Raw genomic sequence first — 26,296 nt, 5'->3', positions numbered from 1 at the left:
GAAAATAATGAGAAAATTCAAATGAAATTGGTTTCTCTATAGCCTGAATATCTGTTCAACAACATGAACCATCTGCAGACAGCAGGAACACTGTCATTTCTACCTTTTGCTTATTCTCCTCTTTCCCTAGAATGACCCCAGACTACTATTCAAATCAATTTCTTCTGCAGCTGGTGGTATAACTTCCAGAGTCTTTGAGGAAAATCTGGTTGTGAACCAAGCAATTCAAGTTACAGACATTCCCCTACACACCTTGTAATTAAAGTCTGAAGAAACAAACCTTTACTAGTATAGAGAGTTTAGAGCCCTTTAAAGGATCTGTTTTGGCCTATCTGGATTTAGCTGAGTAGATTTTGTATCTGCTCATGTAAAAGCAAATGGTTCGAGGAAAGGAGTGAAAGATGAATGGTGAATGGAGGAAAGCCCATGTGCCTTATTTATGCACCACCTGAAAAAACCCTGCACATGAGCATTTGCGCAAACCCCAAAGCAAATGGGTTTTCCGAGAGAAGCTGGTGAAGGGTCTGGAACTGTCTTGTGAGGAGCAGCTGATGAAACAGGGTTTCTTTAGCCTGGAGAAAAGAAGGCTCAGGAGAGACCTTATCACTCTCTACAACTGCTTGAGAGAAGGTTGTAGCAAGGTGAGTGTTGTTGGTCTCTTGACCCATTACAAGCTATAGAATGAGAAGAAATGGCCTCAAGTTGCCCCTGGGGAAGTTTAGATTGGATATTAGGAAAAAATTCTTCACCAGAAAGATTGTCAAGCATTGGAACAGGCTGCCCAGGGAAATGGTGGAGTCACTCTCCCTGGAGGCATTTAAAAGATGCATAGATATGGCTCCTGGGCACATGGTTTAGTGGTGAGCTTGGAAGTGTGAAGTTAACAATTAGACTCGATGATCTTAAAGGTCTTTTCCAACCTAAATGATTCTAGGATTCTATGACTTACAAGCACATAAAGGAACAATAACCTGATTCTTCAACACATTGGAGCTCCATGGAAAAATAGCTTTTCTTGATATGATCACTTAATTTACTGTAACTGTAGAAATGGTGTGTGATCTCACAAGTGGGTTCAAAGGCTTTTTTTTCCTTTTGTCAGCATGACCAAAGTACTATGTACTATAAGCATTTTTAAGAGAAGAGAAGATCAAGAGCATAAATGGTATGCTCTAGGCTAAGGATCTACTAGGCATGACTTCTTTCACTTCCTTCTATTATTAGTTTTTAATAATGCGTATCAAGTGGCACAGGAGGATACAGGTGTCCTAATCATTGGAACTGCTTGAGGAAAATGGTTGGAAATCTTCATTTTGAGAAAAAGAACTTTTTTATTTTCCTGTATGCCTCACTATGTGGTGTCCAACAGAACCCAAGCGACTACAGTGAAAAATCTCAATCTCTGTGACTGAGACACAGTGATGTGAAAGTGATGAGTAGAACTTGAAAATGAAGTTGCTTGTTTTCTGAGCATTATGTTACAATAGCTGCAACTTTAATAAAAAGTTAATAGACACACAGCCCATTGTCAGCATTTGGAAAATATGGAAAAACAAAATTGTGCTAGCCTTTACTAAGTTATCCACCTTTTTGTCTCTTGCTGTTTTTTTTTTATTCTACAGGGTACAGAAAACTAGCAGTTAAAGTATAATTAACTGGGGCTCTAATTTGAGAACATTAGTCTAAACTTTTCAGTCCAGTGCAGACTCCACGAGCAAGAAGACTTTGAAATAATTAGTTCTATAGTTAAAATTTTACCTGTGTGATTTGCAAACATATTTCACCTTTCAGTTAATTTTTGAACCAATGAGATTTAAAATTTCCCTCTACGTCACGATACTACATTACTTCAAGTACCCTTAAACTAGGTGATATACTACAGAAACTTGTGTAAGTGCCTTCTGGAAAGCTGTTCTGTGAACAGCTCTAAAAACTTATTCTCCAACCTTAATGATCAAGAGACTTCAAAAACCCACTGTTAAAAACAGAGTACTCACAGGGGAAACTCTGTTTGTCTTATATGAAAATAACGAAATAAAAAGAATACCAGAATTCCAGTACTAATAACCTTGCAAATGGCTGAGATGATGGCCTGCCTTATGCTCCCATCAGTCTATCAGCTTCATAGACTCCACTTCTAACCACCAAAGCAGAGACAGATGGAAAATAAAATAAAAACCATATATATTCTGCTAGGCATAGACTTGTGCTTCAAAATCCCTGGAGGTGTAGTTAGCTCATGGTAATCCACCTCCTGTCATGGCTTATTGCTTAATTATGGTGATGTATTTAACTTATTTATCACAAGAAAGCAATAATCTTTCACTTTAAAAAAGTGTACATTAACCATGTTGCACACATAATAGATCACAAGAATATCTAGTGTAGGATTTAAAACTATCAAGTAAGGCACATCGTTGATATCTAAATGTCCCTTGAGAACCTGGAAAATGTCTATAAGCATATTTAAAATAAACTGCAATAGTACCAAAGCCTTTAATGGAGCTAGGAGAGCTGTTTTATGCACACTATCTTGCAGTAATCGCTGTAGTTTAAAATAGATTTTAATCAAGCACCATCTGCATAATAGGCTGAACAGACAACACAGAATTCCACTTATAACTCCTATCATATAAAGTAAATATTGTAAAACCTCTGCCACATAAGGAGAATATGCTGCAGCAGTTCTTTAGTAATTGTGTTTCTGTTATTTAATTCTTGCTACTTGCAGTCCTCTCACTATCTTCCCTCTAAAATACATTATTTGAATTTCTCTCAGAAGTGATATGCAAATGAACATGGCAGAAAACCCTGTAATCCATCTATGAAGAAATACTTATTTACAAACCAGTAATGCTTCCAGAAGTTCACAATTATGCTTGGCAGTAATGAAGTACAAGTTTAACGATACAACAATGTGAATTATGGCAAGAATTACATAAATGTAATATTCTAGTGTTCAGGTGGTCAGAATAAGGCATGTGCTAAGTGGCCACTTGGTTTATAATGTTTTTATTGTTACTTATGACTACTAATTTTTATGTTCTCCCTTTTTTATTCTTCTAATGATAGCCCCACATATGAGATTTAGAAGAATTAAGGAGCCTCAGTGATGTGCACCCCTTGCAGAGACAATGCCCTTAGTCTGAGGCTACATTTCGCAGTTCTATGCTCTTAGCATCTCTCTGAATGCATATCCAACCTTACAATTATGCTACAGTTGTCACTGATCTTATGGTCAAACAACCTCAGCTGTCCTGCTTTTAGAGCAATAGCATGGAGGGAAACTGAGCCCTCTATAATGTAGCTCCTTTCCCTTTCTTTGAGCAAGGGAATATAGAACAGTTGAAGTCCAAACAGCCTATATGAAAGACTTTTTATGAGAATGACTATTGCCAAACAATGTTTAGCTGCTGCTGCATTAATTCTGTGTATGCTGGATAAGGCTTACAACAATTTGGATATTTATCGTAGAATGAACATCTGAGAAGCTCAGTATACGAAAAATTACATCAGTTTGCATAGCTCAGTGCTGAAATTTGGAATATATATATAGAGAGAGAGAGAGAGAGCTGAAATGGTCACTTCCTTCAAGCATGAAAATTAGTGGTTCATAGGCAACAATTATACTTTTAATACAAATGTGTACATAAAGTACCTTCCATCATGCTCTTTCTATAAATTCATGTAAATATGGACAGGATATTGAGATTTCTGTATTTTTTCTCTATATAGAAATAGGTATAGATTTAAGGACCTCTTTACCAAATATGCTGTGAAAAGACCAGTGGCTTCTTTTTCACACATTTCAGCTGGTATAAACTGAAGGGGGTCATCTGACACTGAGGTGATTTTCCATTTGGAAATGTACTTTGTCTTTTGATCAGTGTGGGTACACAGGCAAACATCCTGTCCTGCTGGTTAAATGGGGAGAATGTCACTATTGCTGTTTAATGACACGGTGAGTTCAGGGGGAGTTGGTTTTTACCAACAGTGCTCATGGCAGGAACATCTCTGCCTCCATGAAATAAACTCCAACAGTGACCCCATGACTACAACATGTGCACTCCTAGTGAAGAACTGGCTAATGGGCTCTGGCCCTGATCTATTAAATAATACCACACATCTGCATGACAGTTCATAAACCAAAGAAAAAAATCCAAATTTCGCCAAGTTACATTCAGTTAAAAGATAGATGTTCTCACAAGAGACAGAACAGTCAGTCTATCTGTTCCTGTCCCCACCCAGTGCCTTCCTTCACTGGGAAGAGGATTCCTAGAGTGAGAACTTTCACAGGCCCCTCCAAAGCAACTCAGATAAAGTGTAATACTGGTGTATCTGGGGAGAAAGATCTCCACAGAAAACTGGTTTATTTTGAGTATTCTTATCCACTCACTGGCAGATTCCAGGAAGAGCAACGTGACACAAAGATACAGAGTGGAGAGCTTTAAATCTTGAACTACAACAGTATACTTAACTCAGGCTGATTATGTAACCCCTCTTGTCTTTTAAAGAGGGAACTACAGAAGGACCATGACATGAGATCAGGCATGGCAGCCCACTGCCTGTCTCCATTGGTGGCCAGCCTCAGGTGTTTTCATGAAGCCCTAAGAAATCCTACAGAACTCATGTATGGCGTTATCTGCTCCCCATCAAGCTTGCTGTTTAAACCATACTAGATGGAGAAGAATTTAAGCCCTCTGTCAATATTAACTAAATGTAAGATCCTTTAAAACTTTTCTCTTAGCAGTGAAATTATAATTTTAAGATAATGTATCTATTTCAGCACACTGGATTTAATTTTGTGTCATGCGTTATGCCATTTGCCATCTTTTTCTGCTTAAACTGAGCATGAGATAAATTTAAAGAGAGTTTTCCAAAATATAAAATCCTTTTTGAAAGTTGAACACTATATAAACTGGCTTTCACAAAGAAAGGACCAAGTTTTACTTGGTCTGCAGTTCTTTGTATTTCTCTATTAAAAACATTAGCTTCAGATAAGTACTGCTTGCTTGAAACCACAACCCTACACTTTTGCCAGTGTAGCCACAACGTGCTACAGTGAAAAAGTGCATTAAAGATATAGGTTAAATAAGTTAAATACTTGATAGGAGTAGAAAGGAAATACTAATTATTTGAATGGGTATTTCCTCCAGAAGTTTGGAACATCTTGCACACTCCCAGCAAAGTAAAAATATTAACAATGAAACAGGAGTAGAAAATAAATTATTCTGAAAAAAAGGAAAGGTTGCCTGGAATTATTTTTACATATCTGAATTCTAAAGTCTCCCTCAGTATGGAAGTACTCATTTAAATGTATGAATTATTCAGTAATTTTTAAAACCTAAAGTTTGTGAAATCAGGGGAATGTCCTGAAATAAAACTTTTGAATCAGAATTTATTCAAAATGTACTAAAACATATGTCTCCAATTACATGATTATTTTATAGCTTGAGGCATGAAAAACAATACAATGTTAAAACAAATCAGACTTACATTTCTTGACTGGATTATACCTCCTCAGTGACTCACAATATGTTTTCTTCACATTCCCTGCAAGTCTGCAACTTTTCCCCACCAGACGTGGCTGTGGTACACGCTGCACTGCATGTGGCACACACTGCACTGCAGGAGTGCTCTAACAGGACTGCTATTTCCCAGTGACCACAAAACAGATCTAAGGGAGTTCTCAGTTTTGACATGCTACATTCCTGGTTTAAGGGGTGACTTAGTACAAAGTCCCAATCTTCCTGTGTCTCAGCTTTTCTGTCTGCAAAATTAAGATAATAGACTTGTGTATTTCGGAGAGGTTTTTCAGGATTTTTGGGAGATTTGGGAGATTTTTGCATGCAAAACCTGCTATATAGATTGACATTTATCCTTTAAAGAAATTTATTATGTAAATTACTCTTATCACTTCATTCCTGTGCTGACATGGAAATGAAGCTTAAACATGTCATAAGGAAGTGTCAGCACCTCTCAAAGTATAACTGCACACAGGGTCTTCCAGATTTTCAAGGTAAGGTTTTAAAGTTCATAGGCTCTTTCTCTTCTGGTTGCTATGATGCTCTGTTTACTCATCCTGTGACCAAGTAGCAAAGACTAGCATATTGCACAGACTGTTCATACTTTTTATAGCAGTAACTTGATCTTTAACTAGGAACAAACATCCCTGCTATGCAAGTGAGAAAACTCAACCCTTATATTAAAGTCCTAAGGGAATGACTATCCTTTCAGTGTTTAACAGTATTCCAGTTTGCTCTCACAAAGAGGAATGATGTCATTTACTCAAGCTGCCTGAAGAATTGTCTGGATATAGTAAGTTCTGTATTCATAACCCTTTGTTCACTTCAGTGAACCACCAGCCATGTATAAAGTATCACCTTAATAACTGTGGCCATATCATTCATTGAGCAGGTCCTAAAAATATCCACCAATTACATAGTAAACCTAGCATCTAAGCCTACCTTAGAGCTATCTTCTCCTTCATCTTCATGGACTGAACTGGATGGTGAAGGAGTTGCAGATTTGCTTCCAGGTGGAGAGGGCGAGTTGTGAGGAACATTGTTTCCACCCATATTCAAACCAAGCTGTGCACTGAGCTGGGACTGGTTAATAGTAGTCAGCTGCCCGTGCTGCATCATTCCTGGCTGCCTAATATCTGCAGGTTGAACCCTTGGCCTCATGGTTGCCATCTGAGGATGGGAACTATACTGGGCTCCTTCTGTATTCCGTAAATCTTGCATCTACAAGAGGAAAAAAACTGTATTAAGCATATCACTAATAAAGTGTTCTGTTCCTTTAGACCTTGGTTGGCCTGATTGGCTAGGTAAGGCTTAAAGGAAATGGCAAGTACTTAAATAAACATATAAATACTGAAAATGAACATAGTAAGGATATGATTGACATTTTCATAACACTGACTGTTATAAAGAATTCAGGCTCTAGCCTCAGCCCTTGGAAATAGCAAAAAAAAAAAAAAAAAAAAAAAGCAATGAAAGCTCAACTTTTTTCATGGAGGGAACAAAAGGGCACTGCTTTCTGTAACTGCATGTAGGGTATTTCTGAAATGCTAACAAACAGGGACAGCTTTGCACCCTGAAGTTCACATCTAGACCAGACATGAACATCCTCAAAATTCAAGATAACTTCCATATCCTGCTTTTTTAAGACAGGATTTTGGTGGTTTTGAGTTGTGATTTGGGAGCTGCTGGGAATTTTCAGTCTGAATATCTAGTATTAGATCCAAATCTATTTTAGCTGGTGTTGCCCAATGAGAAACTGGACTTTTCAGGATTCAAACCATTGACAAGAAGGATGCATTGATAGACTGATTAAATGATTTCTGAGTCGATTTACTGCTAAGACATATATGAATGGAAAGCTCAGAAATCTCAGGATTGACAGTTGAATCCATTGTGCTATGTGGGTCACTGCTTCTTAGCATTAACAAGACATACTATTTGAATGCAAGCAACAGATTCAGTCTCTGCAAGGATAAGAATTTAAAGCACTGGAGGATGAAACTCTTTTCTTGTCCAGAGGTCAAATGCACCATACACACAGACCTCAGCAGATTGCCTGTAACCTCTTTTCAGTACACTCACACAGAAACACGACAAGTAGCAAAGAGACACTCAGATTTAAGCTGAGATGTTCTGTGGGTGATTTAAAATGGAAGTATAAATTCAGACCTGAAATAAAATAGATATGCTTGTCTTTCTGTGCATCAGACAAACATGTGTGTATGAATAAAGCAGAATCTGACAGGAGCTACCATTGTGTAAGTTCCATTATGATAAGGACCTGTGTTAGTGGTTCAATATATTAACATAGTCACATTTATTGTAGTGACAGTCTTTGTTAGACATGTCATCTGAATTGTCTAAAGATCACTCAGATTTTATTTTTTTTTAAATCTTTTTATAGCTCATGATTTCTATAACCTATCTCTTGCTCATATACACACCCTCACATATCACAGCAATCTGTAAGATACCTTTCAACCAGTAACACACAGGAAAAAGTAAAGATAAACCTGTAACTTCACTTTTTCTCTTATTATTGACAGGGTAAAAATGTATCAATTTTAGGGAGATATTTTATTTTATTTTATGAGCTTGGGGATTGATTTTTGTAAAGGTGACTTGTTGGCAGTAAATCAAACTAATAATACCATTAGTTATGACATACTTACCACTTTACAGGTACTTGTGTCTCTGAAAAGCATTTGAATTGGCTTCTGACAATGTGACATCACAATTATACCTGTATTTATGTTATTTTAGAAATTAATAGCTTTTGGTAAAAAAGAGTTATCGATACAAACTTGTTTTCCAAGTTCATTTAATGACTACTAAAGCACCGGAGGAGAGTAGCACAGAGAGCACACTGGATGAAATCAATTGAAAGCTGAAATTTGAATCCTGGTAGACATTTATATTTTTAAATTGCTACTGATTTCTTGGTCCCTTTCCTCCAGTATCAGCTCCCTCCTTCCCAAGCATATTAGCCTTGAAAGCTACCATTATCTCTGCCTCTAGCAGAGAACCTGTATCAAAACAGTTGTGCCTATGAAGCTGTAACTGCTGCTCAGATGCTTTGCTCTGGATCCAGCTGTTGAGCTGGGCAGCAGCTGGAGAAAGTGGAGTAACACTGAGGGGTCTACAGGTTTTTTTGGCCAGCATGGGGCAAAAAGTAAGGGGATGGGAACCTGCAGAGTCCCTCATGTGCTGGGCACAGGGAGGCAAAACCCTCCCCAAAGCCCTCCCTTCATCCTGTCTGCAGACTCAGCGTGGGTGTGTGCCCTCCCCAGGCACCCTTCACACTGCAGGGGTTGAGCCCTCAGGTTTTCATGGGGCAGCATCTCGTGGTGCAGAATAAACTCTTCCGTGAAGGGCTGGAAAAGCTTGACTGCTTTTTAGGAAAGTTGGGTATCCTAATGATTTTATGAACTCTAGAAATGTGTCAACATGAAACGCCCAACTCTTATTTTGAATGAACTTCAAAATTATCTATCTCTAAAAGCAGAGCAAGGGCTACCATTTTAATTACTTTCCCTCAAATAAAATATGATACAATTGCTTTAACTGATGCACAGGAAGTTCTACCTGAATATGTGGAAGAACCTCTTTATTGTGAGTGAGTGAGTGGGTGACTGTGCACTGGAAGAGATTGCCAGGGAAGTGGAGACTCCCTCTCTGGAGATTCTTAAGAACCATCTGGATGCAATCCTGCGCCATGTGCTCTGGGATGACCCTGCCTTAGCAGGAAACCTGGACCAGATGACCCACTGTGGTCCCTTCCAACCTGACCCATTCTGTGGTTCTCTGATTCTGCTATAATTCAAAAAGACCTCTCCTTTAAGAGCTTCAAATATCAGATAGATAATACAGAACATTCTGTGTTTGTCTTCTTTAAACAACATATATTTTTAAACAGTCTGAAATACAATTTTAGCTCCAATACTGAACATAGGCTGTGTTTTCAGATAATAGAACAACTGAATAATACTGAATGTATCCTCATACAAAACACATGTATCCCCCATACAAAACATATTTGCAAGAGTACTTTTCACTAGGGAAATTCTGAGGACTGCAAATGAGGTGATGGAGTAAAAAAAAACCCAGTATTTTTCTTCTCACATGGATTCAGCTTCTCTCCTGAATTTTCAAATCAGTTGAATCCACCTACCTTCAGAAAACCAGGTGTAAGCAGCAAATAAGCTTGTTTAACAGTACACTTGCTCTTTCAGATCCTAAGCCAGAAACCCTCACCTAAGGAACCTGCCTGCAGAGAACAAGCCAATTGTTCTAAGTCCATTGCACAGAGCTGTGGCACTCAGGATCCACAAACATGATTCAGATCTGCAGATGAGACTTTTGGCTCACCTCTTTACCATGCACTGCAGAGCCTGCCTTCTCCCATCCTGCCCCTACCTGGGGAAAAAGTGGGATTGTCTAAGAAAATGGAAACTGCTCATTCCTTGAGTAAGAATGGGCAATTAATCACATAAATGTAAAAAGTTGTGAGATCACACTGTGGAAAACATGAACTTTCATGTTCCTAAAGGGTCAACAAAACCAAGAACTGCCCCATCTCCTCTGTAGGTTCGAGAACACACTCAGCCATGAAAACCACACATTTGGGTCACTGCTGTGGCATAATGGTATGTCCCTGTCACAGATGCTGTGACAACCTCATCTCTGCAGAATAGTAACACTAATCAGACACACTCTCTGTCAAAATGTATGACCAATTTCTTCTAAACTACTTCAGAATCTGAAACCTCATATTCCTTTTTCTTCCAGATGGAGTTTTACAAAGCCCACCGCTGTGTAGCTGTGCTGGAGCCATATTCAGTATGCAGAGGCAATATTGCAAACCCACTCCTGCCGAATGCAAAGCTGAACAGAAATCCTGACGGATGGCAGAATGCCAAATGGAAGAACAAAGTTAAAGAGTTTTGAGTGTTACAGAGGATAAGGACAGTCTTAAACTGACATCTTCAACGGTCTCTGTGATGAGGTAATAATGATAATATCTGGCACTTTAATATCATTCTCCATCTGTCAGTTCCAGGATGTTTCACAACTTGAGTTATATTCAGCTTTAGAACATGCCTGGCTTTATTTTGGTTTTACTAATGGGGAAGCTATGATTCATTTCTTTTCATGGCTATTTTTTTTTTCTGTTTGCATTTCGCCTATAAGCGGAAATTGAGCATTCAGTCACGTAAGTGTTTGACTGTAAGTTAAAAGATAGTACAAGTCCCAAAATATAAGGTGTGCACCAAAGCCCCTTATTGACACATGGGTAGTGCAAAACCAGAACAGGGTTGTCTGGTTGAAGTTGAGCTCCTAATGCCTTGCTCAAAGCTCCTGAGGTACTAAGAATAAGGCTAAAGAGCTTTAAACATCAGTCTATCGTTCATCCCATCAGCTTTGTGTAAAAACAAAGCAAAGCATGCAGTGCAGAATACAGCGATATCATCCCTGTAAAGAAACATCTCACTGGAGGACAATGTGAGTACAGTATCCTAATCACAGAATCACAGAAAATAGTGCTAGAAGGGACCTCAAAAGGTTATTTAGTCCAACATTATCTCACAGCAGGATTAGCTATACCTAAATCATTTCTGACATATGTTTGTCTAACCTCTTCATAACCTCCCTAGGCAATTCTTGTGCTTAACTATCCTTACAGTGGAAAGGGCTTTTTTCCATAATGTCTCACCTAAATCTCCTTTGTTGTAATTTAAACCTACTACTTTTTGCTTTGCTCCCAGTGGACATAAGGAATGTTTTTCTCCTTCTTTACAGAAAAGTTGTACACAGTAGAAGGCTATTACGACTTTCCTTTTGTTTTTTTCTTTTTCAGACTAAACTAAACCTGAAGATTGAAAGACTTTGTTTATATGCTGTGTTTTCTACACCTCTGATCATTCTTTCTGCTGTCCTCTGGACTATATCCAATAACCTTCATATTTCTTGAAATGTTGTGCTCTGAACTCCACAAAACACAGATATTTTCATCTGACATAGCATTCAGATAGAATCCTTCATCTCTCACAGAACGTAGCACATAGCAATAAAAAACCCAAACTGAATTATCAGCCTTTTTGATACGAGGTGGTTAACCCATGCAAAATGCAGAAAGAGTCAAATTGCAGGACTCTTACCTAATATCCCAGAATGTTACTTTAAGAAGCAAATAATTATTTTTTTTCTGAGAAGCATTAGTCAGGCAGTTTCAAAGGGAATGTGCTGTTAGCAAAATAATTCACATTATTTTTCTAGTTATAATTAATAACCGTGAGGCAACATCTCTCTGAAAAGCTGTAGAAGTCCCAATTGTCCCTCCCTATTTAGATTAATTTATAATAAATGTTATCACTAAATGAAAGAAGAAAGACAGGTTGCCTTAACAGATCAAAGTAAATACAACAGGTGCAAGCCCATGCAAAAAACACTAGGAATAATTCACTGGAGATGAAAACATTAAAACATAAGGAGAAATACACAGGGCTTATTCACTGAAGCAAGCAAAGTTCACATATCTCACTACTCCAAGAAAATTCATATCAAGGCACAACAGACATTTTTACTGTTACCATCATCAGGTCTTGCAATGATTTTTGTATAGTTTTCTACAAGTTGAATGCTCTTGTGAATATTTTTGATAGATACTGCAGAAGGGGATGACAGTTCTTTGCTTCTTGTCTGAGTGGTCAAGGTAAGTCAGAGAGTAACATTTTTTTCAGACTATAGGAAGCTATGGTTGAATCAATTAATTAAAAGAAAACTGGGAGAAAACCCCAGGGCATCTTAAGTGTTATCTATGAATGTTGATGGTCAGAATCCGAGATTAATGATTAAGTGAATCAAAAGCAAACCATGCAGTTTCATCTGTTCTTTTCCATCATGGTGATGCTCTTTCATGAGAGAGCTTAAAACTTGAGATAACTTGAACATGTGCATTTATACTCCAGAGAAAAACAAAAAAATGACACAAATCTTTGGAGATCTGAAATCTAATAGGAAGTTTGGGTTTACTGAATAGAGTGACTAAAACTAGCACTTGTTACGTATGTCCTGTCATGGACAAAGAGTGATCAAACCCAAAGATTCACAATTTATCCAGTCTTTGTTTCCATTAAAGTAAAGTAGAAATCATATTTGCAAACAAGTCTTGTCACATATAAGTGAACAAAAGATTGAGAAAGATTTTTTTTATGAGAGCCAAGGTTACTGCAAAATGACCACAAAGAACCACTCAAAACACATTAAAAGGAATAACTCAAAGCACTGCCTAACAGAGGGAGGGGAGGTGTGTTTTCATCATCATTTTTATAATTCTCTCCTGTATCAGCTAACTGTATAATGAAAGACTAAGTTTTAAAGTAAGTGGGTATTTGGGGAATATTCTAATGCTATACACAGGAGTATTTTATATACTACACCCACTGCATTTTTAGAGTAAATTGAAAAGGATCATTCAGAATTTCTGTTGATTAGGAAAACAGTTTTAAATTAAACAGCAAAAACCTCACATATAAAGAGAACCCTAAACAAAAAATAATAAACCCCCTACTCCTATTAAATCTACTACACTAATCTTTTCAAAATCATTCTGTCAAAAATTAAACCACTTCAGGTTGTTTTATATAGTACTGGTTCTGTAAGTGATCTTAAACCCCTTTAAAGCTATTATATACTCAAAATTTGACTGCAAAATTTTATAGTACAATCACATAATGGCAAAAATGCAGTCATATACAGTTTCTATATTTTTTGGTACACAGTTAATTTGGTGACTATTAACATTCTTTTCTACTTTATGTTTTAATATCCTTTGAGTCACACAGGGCCAAGGTCTCAAAACTAATCATAAAAAACTACCGACTTCTATTCACCCTAATATAATAACCCTTTATTTAAAACAACTTCCAATAAATTTCATTATAAGAAGTTATTAAAAGGGTTAAAAACCTATTAAATGTCAAAGAATTTGCCTGACTCAAACTTCTAATAAAGAAACAGAATAGGCTTTCTTTCTGAATTATTTAAATCTTTACTGACTGTGCACTGAACCATGAAATTAGAAAAGTGTTATTAGAAGTGTTCTCTGGTTTTTATAAAAGTTGTAGCATAGAATATATCAAACCACAGTCTTTAACTAGACTAGTTAAAGAAATAGGTTTTTAATCCTGAATACATGGTTTTCACTGATATTAAGGGTCATAATTAAAAGTCTGGCCTGGAAGCTGAAGATAATAAAATTATTATTACAGGGGCATACATGTTCATTTGGTATATTCTGGATGCATGTTTCCATTTTAATTTGGACAAATATCTTCAATTTTGTTTGATCTTGCAAAGTCCACTAATTTGGACCCTCTCAGCAAACAATTAAGCTTTTAATAGTGACTCATTTTAAAGAATTAATGGTGAATAATTTTTGTTATCTTTTTCTCTTTTTTAAAGTGTCTAATGCTTAACAGCAGGTATAGGTTGACAGCAGACAAATGGAATCCAGGAAGTACAAGGCAAATATTCTACCACACAACTCCTGATAACAGTATTATCTATCAACTGGTTTTGTTGGTTTGTTGTTTTTTGGAGGTTTTTTTTTTGGTGTTTTTTTTTGGTTGGTTGGGGTTTTTTTGTTTGTTTGTTTTGCAAATAATAAAAGAACAATTTTCTATTTCAGCAGTTGTTTGCATAAGGAAAACAATCATGCCTTTCACATTTATTTTAGTGATGCTAAAGAACCCCTGAGTAAGCAGTATATTCACAGATTCACTCAAAAACACCTGAATCAATAGCCTTTCATCAAAAGAAATGAAGTCAGAAAGATGCCTGAGAGATAGAATATTGTCTCCCCTTCTCTTTACAATGAAAATAGAGGCATCCAGGGGACATGAAATGATTAAGTCTAGGAATACAAACTAGATCTTTGGAAATAATGTTAACAGTGTGCTTGGAGTAGGGCAGGAGGGAAAAGGGGATGCAGGCAGCTGCTGTTGCCTTTCCAATGCTTTGCTCTTGTGTCTGACCAACAACAGAGTCACCAGCGTGAGGTTGCTGCAGCCTTCATTGGCTTATGCTCTATTGTCTCCCAATCTATTCTGTTTTGTTCTGGTGTTTTTCCTATGGTGTTCAGCACAGCTGTGTCAAACTATCTTCCTGCAGTGAGTTGGGCAATGTGACCATTACCTGTCACATTTGTTGTTTGCTGTATCTGCTTTAGCACACAAAGGTACCCACCTGACCACACCACCCAGCCCTCTCTATGGCCACATAAAGGAATTTGTATTGGGGACATTTCAAGTAATGTACAGCAATGTCCATGTCCATGTGGGAAGAGTCAAAAAATTTCTTCTGGTTAGGAAATCACACTAAAACAGCTGTGACAGCTGGCACAATACTGGGGTGTCTTTTATCTCTTATCTCTACAGGAAAACCTTAAATGATCTAAACTGATCTCTCATCTCAGTCACAAGAAATGCCAATTCCCTCCCAAAGGAGCAGCACATCAACTAGAACAAGGAATTTTTAAAATATTGTTGATGAGATTTAATCTAAGTATGCTACTTCACTGAAAAACTTTTTGCAAGGGAGAAGTGGCTGTATTTTCAGTGTCATCCACCTGTTTAGGCACTGAACAGAAATATAGGGCAGAAGGAACCTCAAATGAAAATTTCTGTCACACAGAAGGCAGAGAAAAGACTAAAACCAGTCTTCTGTGTGCTCTAGTCACCTCACTACCCCCATAATTGAGTATATGGGAATTCTTGCCGTTCTACACAAACATTTAATGGATCTTGTTTCCACTCCAATGGAATATGAAGCTGGATTTTTGAACCCAAAATCACTTAGGCAGATCTAGTCTGCCATTTTCTATATTCTATTTTCTATATTCTATATTCTTCCTCTTGGGCACTGTGATGAACATCTTTGAAATTATTTCCAGAGCCATAGGGTCCTGTCTGGGGCTGTGACTTACAAAAGGCCTTGTGAATGCAACAAAATATCCTACAGAATTAATCATTATTAAGCAAAGTCTGAACGTGAGTAACTTCAGGCATGGCTGGATTAAGGAAGAGTCAGGTCAGTGCCCTGAAGGCCCATTGATAAATTCCACTTCTGTCTAGGCAAATTGTTTTGCCAGCCATTTCAGCCCTGGGTAGGATCTGTGCTGCTCACTCCTGCATTCCCTTGTGCAGCAGTTGCATTAAACCAGAGGAACCTTCCTGTAACTTCCTGCCACCCTGATACTAAACTGCACAGAATTATGGCTGCCCATTATCCATCATTCACCTGAAATCCACAGTCATCCAGGTTTTGTTTGAGCATTTTATGAGTTTCTGGACTAAGTTTAACTTTCCTTGGGAAAGATATCTTTTCTTGCTGATACCAGTAGCTCTGAAAAACCACATCATATCCCACGATTCTACTTTTCACTGAGTACAAAATCTTAAAAAAAAAAGCAATTTAGACTAATAAAAATGAGTTGAATGGTTTAAATTACATTAGTGAAAGAATCTTTTAGCAAATCTTTCTGCTACTATGTTGCAGCCCTGTAAATTCTCAGCATGAGTGATAGAACTAATGGAAGTTGAAACAAAAGGTCTGCAAAATGTTTAACTCAGAAAAGATTGTTTTGCATACATATGATCTTGTTATCAAGTAATAAACTTACTGATATTTGTAACTGTATTGTCATAATTTCCTCTGCAATATAAACTTAATGCCATTGTCAAATATTGTGGGTTTTGCAAATGTTAAGCACATGTGTTACTGCTGGGCAAGACACTTTTTGTAAGCCATGAAAAATAGGCTTGGCTCTCAGGGAAAAAGCAATTTAATGATATGCTAATAAGTCCATCATTCTTCTGTATTGTATTATTTACAATTTTGTCTCTAAAACCTATTTAACATCTCCCGTGTAATTATCCATCTGCATCTTGCCAAGTCCATTATTATAATTCTGAAACAGGAAAAATCTCAATTATTTTATTTTCAACAATGTAGAAGATGAACAGCTATCCAGCAGTCTCAAAAGATGAAAATTAGTAAATTTATTTTGCTTAATGTCCATAATATTGGCATGATAATCCAGGGAACCATATTTTTAATTAAGAATATATCTTTATTTTCCTGATTTGATATTTCTAAATGTGGATATCTTACTTAATAAAGCCTAATCAACTTACCAAAACAAGTTTAGAGAAAAAAGCAAACCCCATAACTTCTTGAAAAGAAATACTTTGAGCAGTCACAACTTCTTATATCTTTTTAAACTCATTTTTCGGTCTATTCTTTTTGATTATGAAGCTGTTATTGTCCCATCAATCTTTAGAATAAAGCAGCAACCTTGGTTTGGCTCCCTTTTTTTCTTTCATCTTACAAATTTGTACTTTCAACTGGTTGCTGAGAAGCAACCAACACATGGGAAAGCAATATTTGATGATTATATATACAGTGATTTAACTCTGTCCCTGAATGCCAAGGAAGCATAGTGGAGTGTTTGCTAAGAATGTGTTGTGATATAATACTTGTTTCGCATATCCTAACACAGATGGTAGAAAAAAGCAAAGAAAATCACCTGTTTTGTATGGAACTCACCACAATACAGAAAAGTTTCATAGTAAAAATTAGGGAAGAACCAATTTCTATCTGCAAGGAAGAAAATAGTGAATAAAGAAATTTACAGAACATGAGCTCAGGACAATAAAGAAAGCTACCTTGAAATACAAGAACTTTCAAGCTTTGGAAATGATGGCTTCATGGTGAAGAAAGTCATGGATACAATAATAACATGAAAGTTTACCTAGATCCTACAAAGTTAGGCTTTAGAAAAAATTCTTCAAGCTAGAGCAGGATGTAACCACTTTGTGTTCAGAGTGGTGTTGTCCACAGAGATGACAACATATCAAAGAAATGGCCCTGGTGTTTTCTCAGCGTAGCCTCACAAGCTCATCAAAGTTTTGATGTGCTTTAGTCTGGATGATAGTTGCTTCATTTTATAGAAAATCTGAAGACCTCTAGGATGCATTTCACCTTTTTTTTTTTTTTTTTTTTCCTTGGATCATGTCTAGTCATATTATACTTCTAACTTTTTGTTTGGACCATCTAACCTACTGTTATCTGGAACAAAACATGATGATAGCTGATAATATTCATACAGCACAAAACAGAGCTTCTTACATTTCCCAGGCTTGTGAGCACACCAACGTTGTTCTGAAATCCCCAAATTCTTCTGCTGCCCATAAATCAGATCTGTTGACAAAGGCCTTGGTTCTAATTTTCAAAGTATTAATAGGTCCAATCCAGATAAGTGTAATTGGATAAAATGAACCCAAATGTGAGATGGGATTTATGTGCCAAACTTTTGTGCTGCCAGAAGGGAACCCTGGAAGCCTCCCTGACCAGGCAAGTACGCACATGCTATGGAAAAGTTAACAATTAGATAGCTTAGAATCCACATAATCTTAAAATGACTTGACAGAGGAACATCCCAAGTAACACAAAGGCATATCTGCAGTCTTTTGTCTTGCTCTCATGCCACTGGCTGTCCTCATATTAGCTGAGCTATTCACGCCATTCACTACCATTCAACCACTTCTATGTACTTCATATTGCATCAGAACAGCTCTTCCAAGTTTTCATTAATAATTTAGAATAGGGTCATCCTCTACCAGAAATCATGAGTTTTGTAACTACCTTATCTTCTCATACTTTTCTCATCAAAGAAATTATTTTAGTCAGTTCATGAAGAAATTTTAAAACGTAATTGCCGTGTGTGCAAAACTGCATCCATGACTGTTCACATAATTGCTGCAATTATGAATGCAATTCGGGTAAATATGCAAGCAGACTACTAGCTAAGTCTCTAACTGGTAATTTATGTGTGCCTTTACTCAATTTGCATGGGCAATTTTCATAATTACCTTCCCAGGTTTAGTACATAGATCTTGGGACTAATGAATAGTAATAACTAATAACTAATGAAGGAATGATGAAGGATGCAAAAGCAACTAGTGGAATAAGTAAATTAGAAGCATATGGAGAAAAAAAAAATGGAAAAAATTAAACTTCAGCATATACATTTGCCTTTTTGTACCATTTTATTTTGAAAGAGGAGGATATGAGTAATGTAACTAGAGAGGTTAAGTTCCTTCAATTAACCTTCCTTCTCCTATTTTAAATATGCAACATACCCTTTCTGGTAGTCAAGATGCCAAATGATTTTCAGACAGACAAGCTACATATGTATAGTGTAATTTACAGTAAGTGAAATTGTCATTTTAAGTGTCTAACTCTTCATCTGAGAAAAGCAGACGTGCTCCTCATGAATGCAAGGCCAAAATAGGGTCCCAGTGGTGTTTACAGAAAAGCAATTGAATGAGTTTACAAGTGTCCTCCTTCTCTGAAAAATAAAGGAAACATACTGCATTCAACCGAGAGGCATTTCAACAAATTATACATCTGTTGCTACACTTAAAACCATATTAATAACGAAAATCTTGGCTTGTTTGTTTCGCTTTTAAGGAAGACAAAAGAATAAAAGAAAAACATACTTAGATGCTTCTGTTAGCCTTGCTCATTAACTATAAGAGAGTTACGTATGTAATGCATTGGAATTACATTTACATTCTAGGATTTTAAGGAGAGCTGTACCAAAATAATTTCATAATATATATGCATGTTAGAGAAAAGTAAGGATCCTAAAGTGATTTCTGTAACACTGTGTGAAAACTACATCCCATTATGGAAACCTTAAAATCAAGCCCATGCATTTAATTACTCCTAATCTTTCATAAAGCCAATTTTAAAGAATTTTAATTCCCATATCTACAATATTTAGGAAAAAAATACTGAAAACTTTTTTAAAAAAATTTGTATTTAAATGTAGATACTTTAGAGATTTATTTTAAAAATTCTGAATTTCTTTTAAACAGTACACATGCACATCCTGTGGTTGATGTTTATGGCACCTGAAGACTACTTTTATTCTCAAAATTGAGCAATCAGCATCTGCCATAAGAAGCATGAGTTTTTAAGAGAAATTGTTCATATATGGACACATGTAGAATACTTGCTTCCCTTGATCATTCCAATTAATATTTTTAGTTTATTAAATTTTATTCCTGCCACTGCTGTCGAATCAACAAAACAACAGGATAGTAAGTGGGCCTCTATTTTGCTAAGGAATGGCAAACTGAATTCTTAAATCATTTCTAGATGAATAACCAAACTCTGCCACCTAAACCAATCCCATTCCAGCACAAAAAAAGAGAGAAGGGCTGACATATACAAACAGTCAAATCCCTGCTCATAACCAAGTAATGCTTCTATCTCTTCAAAGTATTGCTAAAATAATTAAGTTTTTAAAGTACTGATAAATGGCAAGCATTGTTTCATATCATGCTGCATCAGTGGTATTATAATATTCTGAAAAATAAATACAATTTGCAGTGTTTAACATAACAGATGCTAAGTCTTATGTTTGAATGAAAAATATTTTGCATGTAAGTAACTACCACTGCTAGTTAGGAAGTAACAAAAAGAAAAAAAAAACATTATGAAAATAAACAAAGACGTAGTGCCTTCATCCTTCTAACACTGAGGCCTAACATCCTCCGTATCTGTTGCAGTCTGGAGTCTGACAAGCTGTCCTTGCATCCAAAATGCTTTCCTTAATTTTAGAAAAGGATAGCAGATTTGTAACCAATTAATCTTGATATGTTTGCAAACAATGTTGGTAGACTGAACACACTAGAAGTACTTTTGAATGATATCAATGTTATGCTCAAATTTTTCAGCTTGAAATTAATTCTGTAATTTCAGGACTAGCAAAAATAAACATGCTCAAAGGGCAAACAAGAACTCTACAAGGTGTTAAAATTCTTTGGATAATTTTCCTTTCCCCAGCTGAGATATAGGTGAGTAGTTGTGCCCACATACAAGCCATGCTTTTCAGCTTTATCTCATTTTCTAATTATTTTGCTTTAATGCTTTTTTCCCTTACACCTCATTCCATGTTATTTACTAACATTAACATTATGGCAACATTCTAAGACTGAAACTTTAGAATATGTAGATGAAAATTCTGAATCATCAGAGCATCCCTTTATTGAAGTTATATGAAATTTCTACACTTACTCAGTGGTTGTCACTTGTGATAATCCTTAAAATCTGACTGGACCACTGTAGCTGGCAACTACTGTGGAAATCTTTACTGACTTTAAAGAAAATGTTCTGGTTTTACTGTCAACAATTTAACAGGAGACATCTTTCTGTTACTGCCTCTAGCAAATCCAGATGCTGTAATTAATACTGTAGAAAGTACAAGAGGAAATCCTCCCCTCCCCCTGAAAGGAACCTATAGAATCTGCAAAAAAAAGATGAAAACAGGTAGCCCTGCATCTAAGAATGGTTCTTGAGAGTAGTCTCTGATGGTTTTTAGAGCAGAGATTCTGATTCAGGGACAGAAAAAAACTAGCATCTTTTTCTTTCTTTTGACATTGACTTGATATAAACCAGGGCTATAGTTTCTTATATATTTAGAAATACCAATCTTAATGAGTTATTTCCACACTATCTTGTGGACATCTTGTTTTCCTAACCATATTGGTGAAATGCAAAGCGCTCTCCCACACAGAGAAATAAATGCATTCTTTAAAAGAAGCAGAACAAGTACTTTAAATCTACATTCTCTGAATTCAGCTCTTGTAACAACGAAGTTACAGTGTTTTCTCATGAGAGAAATCAATATGTTTTCAGTACTTAATGTAATGAAATTAGGAAGATCATTAATACAAGAGAGTATTTAAAAACAAGTTATGTATAGAATAATATATACTGATGGCTAGATGAGAGATGATTCAACTATATTCCATACTCAATGTAAGGAAAAAAATGTTTAATAACTAAATTAAGCCTTGACTCTAATGAAGAATTCAACAGTTATGATATACTTGTACATTTTAAAGAGACAACTTTGTCCAGTTTTTCTCCCACTTACACTAGGAATAACAGTAAAATACAGTAAGTGGAATTAGAACAGAACTTTCAATTTCTGTGATAACTCCTGGAAACCATTTAATTTATGTAGCAGATGTTCACTGAAATGAATGCCATGCTACTTAGCCTTATAAAAACTGCTGAATGAAGCAGCTATTCCTAATTGCTATCCCACTGTTACCTAATTTGTTCCTCCCAAATTGCAGTGTGTAGGCTGACCTGAACAATCTATCCATGTGTCCTTCTCAGAGGTGTGGATACATGACACACAGCTTTGGGTTATTTTCCAGTGTAGGTCTGAGATGGCAGGTCTGGCTAGCTAACTTGTGAGCATTTGCAAAGCTTGATCTCATCTGACATGCTTAAGCAAAGCCTCACTGAACTGAATATGAATCAAGGAGCTAAGTTATACTTTGGCTCCCAAGGCCTCAAAAAGTCAGGATCAGAAATGTATGACCTGCTATGCTACAACATATCAGGATGATCCCCCAACTTAACTCACATTTAAACGTACACATTGATTTCCACTGTTGCATATGGTTTTGCTTAGCTTTAAGATTAGTCTAAAACTTTCTGTAAAATGAACCCCTGTGTTTTGGACTCCAAGCTGCTGCCACTGGTGCCCATCTCCAGAATTCCTGGTTAAAAGCAGCACTATTCTCACCATCTTTTATGTCCAAAGCTGATTTTCCCACCTCTTTGGAAGATTGTGTTTCGCATACATTTCACACATTACAGCACACACTAGGTGCTAGAAGTGAAGATATCATCTGGTTATCACTGAGCTTTGTGGTGAAAGGGAGCAACTACAGGTGAATGGTGGAAGAGCAAGATCCTTCCCACCTTTCCAGAAGTACCGTGTCTGCCTCTGGCACTGTCATGCCTGAAGCGAGGAGAGAGGTGATCGCTCCTGGTGGGGCAATATATCCTTCTCTTGAGACGTCTGAGAAAACATTTATGCTAGGTTCAGCCAGACCTCAGGGGATGTGGTAGCACACATGCTGGAGGGTATTCTTGCCTCTTTTCTTCCTGTCACTTTGTGAATCCATAGCATTAGTTATAATTTAGAATTAAATGTGCAATTTCAAACAAATTCCTTTCAGATGGATACATTCACATAACTGAAAATGAAACCAAACCCAGTAACAAAACCCAGGTTTCTACTTCGGTGCACAATTTCTCACCAGTATGGTCTTGCCTACCCATTTATTCATCAAAAGCTATATAAACGAAAAGATTAATTTGGACAACTCATAAGTTAATAAAATTTCCTTAGTTTTTAATTTCTCAAGAAAGGTACTTCTTTGGCAATAGAAAATTCTATTTTTTTGATACTGAGCAAGAAAATCATTTTAAGACAATGTTATGTGCATGAAGACTACATTTTGTCTATTGAATTTTGAAATTTAATTTCTTTCTCTAGATAATTACATGAGAGTTTAGATGTAATCTTCCACTTATTCATACAAAATAACATCTTCAAAGACATTTACAAAATCTATTAATGCTTTCAGTTTGGAATGAACATTTGGAAATGATAATTATAGAACTGTGATAACTAACTTAAAGTTCAAGAAGACATGATTGGCACAATAAATAATTGGTTTGCTCCTACTTAATCTACATTAATGTAAACAATAAATCTTCTCTTAAATAAAGATGGTGTGAATCTTCATTTATCTTTTATGACAAGAGAGCAAAGGTTGTAGCTTAATGAATGGAAGGAAGCAACAAGGTCAGATTTAAAAGCCTCAAAGGTCAAATTTCTGACATCTCTGAACATTGAAAAAAAAAACCCTAACATGGTAATTACTATTTTGGTCAAGCCACTGAGGTCTATTTCCTATTTCAAAAAGAAAGGGAAAAAACACTTTACTTCAGAAACTTGAGAACAGGCACTTGGTACATACAGTCTGTAACATACAACTTCCCTGTATTACAGAATCCTTCCATCACAGGAATAAAATACAGGATACAGCAATGAGAATTCCATTTGAGACATCACAAGTCTATTAAGTAGCCAGCACATATCCACACCTGGAAAGTGCTTAGGGAAAAAAAAGCAACAAGCAGTCTTGTTGCACAAGCAGTGTAGTCTAGACAAGCAGTCTAGAACTGTTACCTTGCCTAGCTTTGAATAGAAAGTATTTCTAGGGATTCCTACTCCTGATCCACCCCAGCTTTGGTGAAATTACAAGTAGTACTGAATCTTTGCAGACAATAGGGAACATAGGCACTGATAAAAGGTCCAGAAAGCCACATAATTTTATTTTACATATGCATTGATTTTTGCCCAAATGGAAGACCTCTGTCATCTAATAGGGTTATCCATAGATTCAAAGAGTTGATCAGGGTCATTAATAACAATACTAAACTGATCATCATTCCAATAGGACTTGACAATAGCTTTTTTTCAAAGTGGATACTAATGTATTGATGCCTCTGAAGTTCATTACGGCAGTAATAAATCATTAGCCTCCAGAAAATGATTTATAAGTTGGTTAAAATGCATTAGAATGGACTGTCAAGCTACTCTACTGAGATGATAAGCCTGGTACTAAAGATTTTTTTTCAGGTTCTCTAACAAAAATGGTGATGACTCAAAGTAATCATATCACAAAGACAAAAATAAAACAAATCACTGTAATGATTTACTTAATAGCATGTTTCAATCTTCATAAAAGGGTGAGTGAATTTTACTTTGACCTACTGGATACATTCCTTTTATTCACTGCTGGCAGCAAACTCTTAACCTACAAAGCTCCAGTACTGACCCCAATGATTATATTTGTGTTTACTTTAACCAAAAGAAAGGTACTTTGTATGTAACTATGGTTACTCTGCACGGGTGCCTGTGTAATAACAGTTTATTATAATGTATAAGTAGGTTGTCAGGCATGCAGCTCTGAGCCATAAGATTAGCAATGATAATATCACAGGAAGTATATGGGCCACAACTTGATACTCACAATGTTTATGTTATGCAAATCTTTCACTATATCACATACACTACTTCTAGTTACTACTTAAGTAGCTTAACTACAGCTCAGACCTACCAATATGCAACTCCAAAATTTTTTGCTTTCACACATGTTTTTAATTAATACCCACTGAACAATTTATTCATGGTATTCAGTAAATTTCACATTAAGTCCAACACTCAGTTTCATGGGTTCCTCTGCAACATTTCTGAAGTCATGCTAAAGGCTCCCTGTGTTAAACAGGGTACAGGACCAGTCCTCTCCTTGGCTACCACGCACAGCCTTGTTCACAAGGGGCTGTGCAAGTCTGGAACCCTGTGTTCTTTTACTTGCTGCCTGCTGTGAGCATTGCACAGCCACACAGAGTGGGAGGTGTGTGGAAAAACCCACTACCACACAGGACAAGGCAGGATCACAGCCCCGTCATTTGGAGAGGCACAGGCACTGTTCTCTTTCCCTCTGGGACCATGCACAGGATGACAAAGATGGGTTGGGAGAGACACAGGTGGTCATGTTGCTCCTTTGACCCAGATGCTGGCGAGTAAAGACAGCACTTGGACAGACAGCAAGGCTACCATGGCTCTGAGTTTCCATGAAAAGCTATTTCCACTTAATTTTCTTCTTCTTGCACAGTATTGTGTCTGAGTGTCAGAAATAAGCCCCAAGTGATTTGTCTTTACCCATTTGAACAGTCCTTGCTTGAGCAAGTAGCTCTTACACAAGGAGCCCTTCCAGACTAAATACATTAAAGGCTTGTCTGTAATGCTGAGAGTAAAATAAAATAACATCTTCTGGAAATACATGGTAAGAATTATTATGAACCTTACAGAAGACAACACAATAACATGTTATCCTGTCTCTGTAATTCAATTATAAGGGTGCATCACATAAGGACCATGAAACATTTAGGACCAGATATTCAAAAGCCCAAGTCTGTATGTTTACAAGTTCAATTCTGTGTTTTCAGTCTGAAATGGGAGGAGTTGTGCTTCTATCTAACTAATCTGGCTCCCTTAAGGTATCATTAGGAGCAGAAGTACTTTGGAAATAAGAATGCCTGCAAAGAAAAGAACAAGGTGATCTGAATAGCTTTGAATAGTATAGTTAACAGCACTAATGTTACAAGGTAATTTCTCTTCCTGTATTTACAGTGGAATCTCTACAGGCCAATTCTCCTATCTTTTATTTGTAAGAAATCCCCCAGAGGAGGATGACAGGTTCCTCTGAATTCAGAAAGAGAGGGGTGGGCATGTAGTCAAACTTACAGAAGGTTGGGGGATTTTTTAATTGCAAATTAAAAATGCCATTTCGCACAAAATGGAGCTCTCAGACCAGCCAACATGGATGTGTAGAATTAAAACACTCCACTGACAATTTCATCACAAGTAAGCACTCAGTGAGAACCAGAAAATATAACCTTAAAATGTGATCATTTTACTCTTAGTTAACATTTCACTGGTGTATTTTAAAAAGCTTTTCCTCCACAGAGGCAAATGGTAAAATAAGGATGCCAAAAGTATAAATGAACACTTGCACATGCTAACAAAGAAATCACCAACTAAGTAACCAGCACAGAAGTCTTCAAAAAGTCATGAAAATATCCTTAAAAACCTCTAAAAATGAGAGAATATCTATTAGAAATGCCAGTAGAAAGTGTTTATCTGGTTCTAGTTGGATTCAGTTGATGTGTGTGTTTTGGAAGAAACCCCAGGTCTTTTACATGGTTATGAAATTACATCTCACAAAAACTCCTTGAACTATCCTAAGTCAAGGCAGTACTTT

The 26,296-nt window shown here is 36.6% G+C and overlaps 1 protein-coding gene across 3 annotated transcripts in view; it reads right to left on the bottom strand.

Annotated features, from left to right (window-relative positions):
* The window catches only part of TOX (thymocyte selection associated high mobility group box), a 216,039-nt gene that overhangs the window by 37,463 nt on the left and 152,280 nt on the right, over positions 1-26,296 (bottom strand). For 2 of the 3 annotated variants that reach the window (XM_005517133.3, XM_088055529.1), the window contains exon 4: positions 6,468-6,746. The exons of the other annotated variant lie outside the window; for it this stretch is intronic. In XM_005517133.3, the coding sequence (XP_005517190.1) occupies positions 6,468-6,746 (279 nt within the window). The remainder of the gene's footprint in view (positions 1-6,467; positions 6,747-26,296) is intronic. 3 annotated transcript variants of the gene reach the window in all.

Source organism: Pseudopodoces humilis, chromosome 1 (genome assembly GCF_049639895.1).
Source record: "Pseudopodoces humilis isolate 2021_Gansu_Grassland_sample_001 chromosome 1, ASM4963989v1, whole genome shotgun sequence".
Taxonomy (NCBI): Eukaryota; Metazoa; Chordata; class Aves; order Passeriformes; family Paridae; genus Pseudopodoces; species Pseudopodoces humilis.
The sequence above is the reverse complement of the archived record's forward strand: the minus strand, read 5'-3'. Positions and strand labels throughout refer to the sequence as shown.